Source organism: Myotis lucifugus, unplaced genomic scaffold (assembly GCF_000147115.1).
Source record: "Myotis lucifugus unplaced genomic scaffold, Myoluc2.0 scaffold_109, whole genome shotgun sequence".
NCBI classification, from domain to species: Eukaryota; Metazoa; Chordata; class Mammalia; order Chiroptera; family Vespertilionidae; genus Myotis; species Myotis lucifugus.
The window spans coordinates 1890564-1897056 of record NW_005871157.1 but is presented as its reverse complement, the minus strand read 5'-3'; the positions used below and the strand labels follow the sequence as shown (position 1 = coordinate 1897056).

General features: G+C 52.2%; 1 protein-coding gene across 1 annotated transcript in view; it reads left to right on the top strand.

The window, feature by feature from the left end:
- The window catches only part of PLA2G4E (phospholipase A2 group IVE), a 38067-nt gene that overhangs the window by 734 nt on the left and 30840 nt on the right, over positions 1 to 6493 (top strand). Inside the window, exon 2 of the mRNA XM_014459479.2 lies at positions 4946 to 5018. Coding sequence (XP_014314965.1) covers positions 4946 to 5018 — 73 coding nt within the window. The remainder of the gene's footprint in view (positions 1 to 4945; positions 5019 to 6493) is intronic.

Below are 6493 nucleotides of genomic sequence, written 5' to 3'. Positions count from 1 at the left end.
TGGAGTAGCTCTGCCCTGGCTTTCCTCTCTTATCTCACTCTTCTAATTTGCTTTAGACACGCCATGCCAAGGACTGTCAGCAGCAACTTATTTCTCATTACCGTCCCCCAGCCCACGCTAAATCACCGAATGAGATGAGTGCTGCCCTGAAAGTGCCTTGTCCTTTGGGGTGGGGGGAGATGGAGACCCTGATCAGTATCCAAGGAGCCCAGGAGGGGAGCTCAGTGCTGCGTGATGTCAGTGCCCCGCTGCCCTTCAGGAATGTACCCACATTTCTCCCCAGCCCTCGGGGAAACTTTACTTAGCAGCTAAATAGCCCTCACTGGCATCCTAGGAAGACCTTTATAAATCCTTCACATTATAGCATCTGTGGTTTGCAGAGCTAATAACTGGCCAGAGAACTCAGAAAATGAAAAGCGGATGTTACCTGGGAAGGGACAGAGGGGATCTGAGAAGGCTTCATGGAGGAGGAGGACGGCACTTGCTCCTCCCTCTCCAGTCTTACTGAGCCTCCAAGAGCCTGGGCTGGGCTGTGGGGTCCCTCCCCAGAAGGGACAGAGCTTACCCCGAAGGGGGAGTGAAGCAACGGAGAACTGCGTCTGTCCCTCTCAGCTCCTGGAGGGTCCATGACTCCGAGCTGGGACTTTTTGCCCGGACCCCTCACTTAGCCTGGATGGTAAAAAAGAAAACAGGCTCCTTACAGGTGACCCCTGGTCTCCAACTAGCTGGGAAATGTCCAGGGGCCCCACAGAGTCCCCACCCCAATGGCCTCCTTGTAAGAAGGGCCTGCACATCCTGGAAGCTATCTCCCGGCTGGTCAGAGCTCCGACAGTGTCGAAAGGGACTGTGGATCCACCCAGCTCTCTGGGACAGAGGAGATGGCATCACCAGCCGGGCCTGCTCTGAGAAGCCCTGGGGAGAGGAGTTCCCACAGGCTCCACGGGAGCTGTCTTCCCCTCTTTAGCACCAGACCTTGTGGGTGGCTTGGTTAGGGTAGGCCTGCCCCCAGGATGGGCATCGGACCTACCCCTTCCCTACTCCCACCCTCACCTGGGAGCATGACCCTGAGTGACTATCTGTGACTAAACATCCGTCTAACTTGTAGTGGTAGCTACATTCTTGGCGTGTAAGGAGAGTCCTGAATTGGGAGTCGGGGGTTTTACTCCTGCCTCTGCTATGAACTAGTCTAGGGCATGAGCTGGGACAGGATTGGATTCACGCTGAGGGCCGGCGTCCAGGGGGCTGCCGTCAGGGAGACCTGCACCTGAGTCCTGTCACTCCTGGGCTGTGTGGCCCTGCATGAGATGCAGCTTCTCTCAACTCAGTCTTCTCTGCAAAGCGGGCATCACAGCACCTTTCCAGCACAGGGGGCGGCTACAGATGCAGTGCCCCCAGTGCCGCCAGGCCTTGCACCCTGAGGGTAACGGAGTGTGTTCTCCAGCCTCCCCGCCAGAAGGTCCAGCTATAAAGTGAGGGGGGGGAAGGATACCACTGGATTGCACGATCGCCTCTCCTGAGAGTCAGGGGGTTACACCTTCTCCCCATGAGCCGGTGATGCCCTCTGTCCCGAGGAGGCCTGGAGGGAAATGAAGTCCTGGTGAGATCAGCCCCAGGGACCAGGCCGGGGAGCGGGGCAGAGCGATGTGTGTCTGCAGCCTGAGGAGTGGCGCCCAGGAAACTGCTCCCAGCCGTCCTCCCCACACAGCAGTTAAATGCACCTCTGTACTGTTTGCCGAGTCCCTGCCTGGCCCTCCAGCGCACCGAGTGCTCCCTAGTCCTCACCCCAGGACCCCCAACACCCCGTGACCTGCAGGATTCAGGCCTGTCCCTGCTCCAGGGCTGCAACCCAGCTGGCACGGTGCGTGGCCATGCCTGTTGTTAGGTATTTCAACTTTCACCCTGATAGCTAGCGAGGGTGTCCTGTCCTAGGGACCGGCTTGTCCAAGTCCCTGAAGTTCTTACCCTTAGCACCATGGCTGCCCGTACACTTGCTTTCCTTAATCTCTGGTTTCCATCTGCAGAGTCACAGATACTGTGCTTTGTTCTTTTGCATTTTTCTATTGTGTATCAATTGCCTCTGGGGCCATGAATTTTGCTTCTCTCTCGCACCATGCCAACTGAGCACATTACAGCAGGAGCAAAATACTCATTTTAAGCCGAGAAGGTCATTTTTCACAGTCCTGGTTCCTGGAATCCTCTGGGCCCAAGACCTGAGCCCCCCGTTCCCTCTGCCTTCCTCCTTCCTTCCTCTGGGCTCTCTCTCCAACCCGCCAGGCTGGAAAAGGGCTTTGTAGAGGCCTTTGAAATTGGGTCTCTCCTGCAAATGCCTGGGCTAGAAGGTGTGACCTGAGGCTCAAGGCAGACCACAAGGAGCCCTCTGTGGCTGCTAGAAAATGGAAACTTCTCCAAGAACCCTTCCGGCTCCGGTGTTCTCTGGCAGTTTAAAAAGGAGAGGCCATGGGCTCTGTCTGTTGAGCACAAGTGGGAAAATGGTCAGAGTTTGGGGTTATTTTGGGGGCATTGGGGAAATTCAAGGTAAAAAGAAGAATCTGTCAGGAAAATAGATTTTAAGACCAAGGGCAGCACCTGTCTTCGTGTTTGCCGAGGGCCACTTTCAGGCGAGATGACAGGATAGTCATGGGTAGGAACACGGCCTTGAGAATTAGAACTGAATTCAAGCTAGGCTCCTCTGATTCTAGCCGAGTGCCTGGCGTCAAAGGACTCGGGCTCAGACTCTCCACCTGTGAAGCGAGGCTAATAACAACGGCTTCATGGGGTGTTGTAAGGTTTGAGCAAGACAAATGTAGACGTTGTATACACAACACTTAGCAGATGGCAGACCCTCAGCCTGTGGTCGCTGATGTGGTTACTGTTGCTGAGTGGCCAGTGGAAGTCATCAGGGTAGATGACAGCTGAGGCCTTTACTTGGAAGGCGGGGAGACCTCAAGTGAGGTCCCGTGGGAAGCTACATAGGCTCATTCCCTTCCGGAGAAGACACAAGAGAGCAGGCCAGGGCCAAGGACCGCCCCTCCTGGAGGCAGGAGAAGGGTAGTGATGGCCCAGAGGACCATGGCCCTGAATTCAGAGCCCTTCAACACAATGAAATGACCCTGAGGACTGACCCCTGCCTGGCTAAAGCCTTGGGCAGCTCCCCATTGGAGCCCTCTGGTTGCCCTCTGAGAAAGTGGGCCAGTGGGAACAGGCTAGGCCAGAACTGCTCTCCTGGGTGCAGGCTGACTCCTCCTTCCTCACCAGATCAGGCCATGATACCACTCTGCCCAGGTGCGGAGTGAGAAGTAAGAAACCCACTGTGCACAGAAGGGGGCTGGACAAAGGCCACAGCCATATTTCTAGAACCAGAAGAGAAGTGGTCTCTGTGTCCTTTGGCCCAAGTTACAAAGCTCAAAACAAAACCCTGTTGGAGCATGTTATTGACTAGGAAGATAGTCAATATTTTAGAGTTAATCTTACCAAAGGAATCTTTTTTTAATAGAAAGCGTTATTGTTGAAAGTATTACATATATCCCCCTTCTTTCCCTCATTGACTCCCTCCAGCCCACCCGCCCCACCCCTGCCCCAGGCCTTCACCACCCTATTGTCTGTGTTCACAAAAGGAATCTTTAAACTAACTGTCAGATTGGCTTTGATTCTCTGATTTTGAGTCAGCTGTTGGGGAGAGAGGAGACAGAGACCCTCAAATTGGCTTACATCTCTCTCAGCGGCTAAGCAACAGCCTTCCCAGTCACCATTCTATTGTTGCTGGTTAAAATTAAGCCCCAGGAGAGGCTGGAAGGACAGACATCAAAATGATAGCAGTTCTCATGACAAGTAAAAAATATTGTAACTATGTGCAGTGATGGATGTTAACTAAACTTATTGTGGTGATCACATCAAATCATTATGTTGTACACCTAAACCTAGTACAGTGTTATATGTCAATTATATTTCAAATTTTAAAGTATATATGTATCAACGCCTCTATTACAAAGGTTTTATGATGATTAGAAACAAAGAAAAGTGTCTGACAAATAGTGTTTAATAGATGCTAGCTATTACAAATATTATTATCCTATATAATAAAAGGCTAATATGCAAATTGTCCCCTCAGGAGTTCAACCCCCCAGGAGTTTCTACCGCTCGCTATGACATACACTGACCACCAGAAGGAAGGCCCCGGCCGGCAGCCAGCAGCTGGGGGAGGGGTTTTGGGGTGGGGGAGAGGAAGGCCCCGATTGGCCCTGATCTCCGGCCAAGCCTAGGGACCCTACCCATGCACAAATTTTATGCATCAGGCCTCTAGTCTTTGATATTAGTCAAGGCAGATGAACTATCAGTGGACAGTCTGGGTTGAACATATAAATAATTATTATAACGTTAAAAATTTTTAATGATGATTTTTGAGTGGTAAGATTATGGGGACTCTTTTTCTTCATACTTTTGTTTTTCCAAAACCCTAATATTATTTTAAATAGAGAAGAATTGTATCCTCTTAAAAAGTACAGAGTGATTTTAGGGACTATGTGTAGTGTAAAGGTTCCAGTTCAGAGGCCTCTATAAATATAGTCGCTCAGTGAGTTGGAGGAGTTCAGTGGCATCTACCGTGGGCACAGGCTGGGAGTGGATTGGAAAAAAGACTCATCTAAGCCAAACTTTTATGGAAAGGGCCTCAAATCCCTAGATTCAAACAGGAAAGACATGAACAGAACAGGCACGAAGCTGTCCCTCTTCCAGATATGCTCGCTCAGAGTGGGGTTAAGAGGAAACCCCTTATCTCGATGCCTAGGATCCCCTGGGGACCAGAGAGTCCTCCAGGGCCCAGAAGTGTGGGTTGACTGGGGAGGCCCTGGAGGCCAGGCAGTGGGAGCCTATGGGCAGCTGGAGCTGCTCTCCATCAAGGCCACCTGCCATCATTGCCTTGATAGTCCACTGTCCTCTCAATCCACAGGAGGGGCTGTCTCCATGCTACCTGCTAACAGTGAGGGTCATCCGGATGAGAAATGTCCGGCAGGCTGACCTGGGTGAGTATCTTCCTTTCACTTCCCTCCTCCTTCTCCGCCTGTGGGGTCTGGATGGAGAAATGGGGTGTGCGTGTGTGTGTGTGTGTGTGTGTGTGTATTTCAGACTTTGGGGTTTCTATTGATTCCCATGCCTTTTCCATTAGCTGTGACCTTGGCACTACCATGGTTCCCCTGTCCCTCACTCTCCTCCACTGCCCTCTCCCTGGTATCCATTTCCAGGAGCGCCAGCGTCTCCCACACTGGGCACTTGCTCTACATGAGTTGAGGGACTGTTTGGGGTAAAGGGAAGGAGAGGCCCTTAGGCGTCTTTGGACCAGCTGCCAGCCTAGTCCTAGTGCTCCTCCTCAGGACTCAACTACAATATTGGGTTCTAGGGTCCGAGCCAGAGGCCCCACAGCCCCCAGTTCTGCAGGTCAGCCCCATGGTGTGGTTGACTCACCAGGGCTGCTTATGCAGTGTTTTCTTGCAGCCTTAACTTCCCCTTCCTCCCAGCCCCTGCAGCATGCCTAGGCCATGGGAGCCCAGGGAAGTCTCTAGCTTCAGCATTTGGGTGAGCAGGCTGCTCCCCCATGCCTGGCTTTGGGTGGTATTTCAAGAGATAAGGGGAGTCAAAGCCCCTATCAATGCTTCCCCCATCTTCCCTCAAAGAGGAGAAGGCTTGGTGTCAAGGCCCCACTGCTGAGGGGCTACCCCACTCACTGGTGACCCTACATGGATGGCCCAACAGCCAGCAGGATTCCCCAAAGCTTTGTTATACTCTCACTGCCCCGGATTCAACTCAGAGTGGCAGAGAATGCACAGAGCCATGATACTTTTTTAAAGTTTTTATTTATTGATTTGAGAGGGGGGGAAGGGGTAGAGAGGAGGAGAGAGAGAGAGAAAGAGGGAGAGGGAGAGAGAGAGAGAGAGAGAGAGAGAGAGAGAGAGAGAGATTTGTTGTTCCATTTATTTATGCATTCATTGGTTGATACTTGTATGCACTCTGACTGGGGATTGAACCCGTAACCCTGGTGTATTGGGGTGACACTCTAACCAACTGAGCTGCTAAGCCAGGGACATCTCTGCCCAAAGTGAATATAGAATAGTCATAGAATATGGCATTCTAACCTTGTCACTACATAATTAAGACCCAGAGGAGGACAATGAAAACTGCCAGTAGCTAAGGAAGGCTGCACTGGGGACCTGGGTCTGAGAGGGGCAGGCTGTGAGCATCCAGAGGCCCAGGGAGACCGGTCTGGAGAGGGGCCATCCTGAAGAGGAGAGGGGAATGTCTTCCAGGCACCTGCTGGGGACCAGCCTAGGCGAGACATCCAAACACCATTTGCTCCTCTTAACAACCTGAGGGTAGTGCTGTGAAGCCCATTTTGCACATAAGGGTTAATGAAAGTGTTGGATCCTCAGGTCTGGAGAGCTGGGGAGTAAAGGGGCCAAGCCAGGAGAAGGAGGCCGGGCATTGGTGGAGTGGGAGAAGCAGG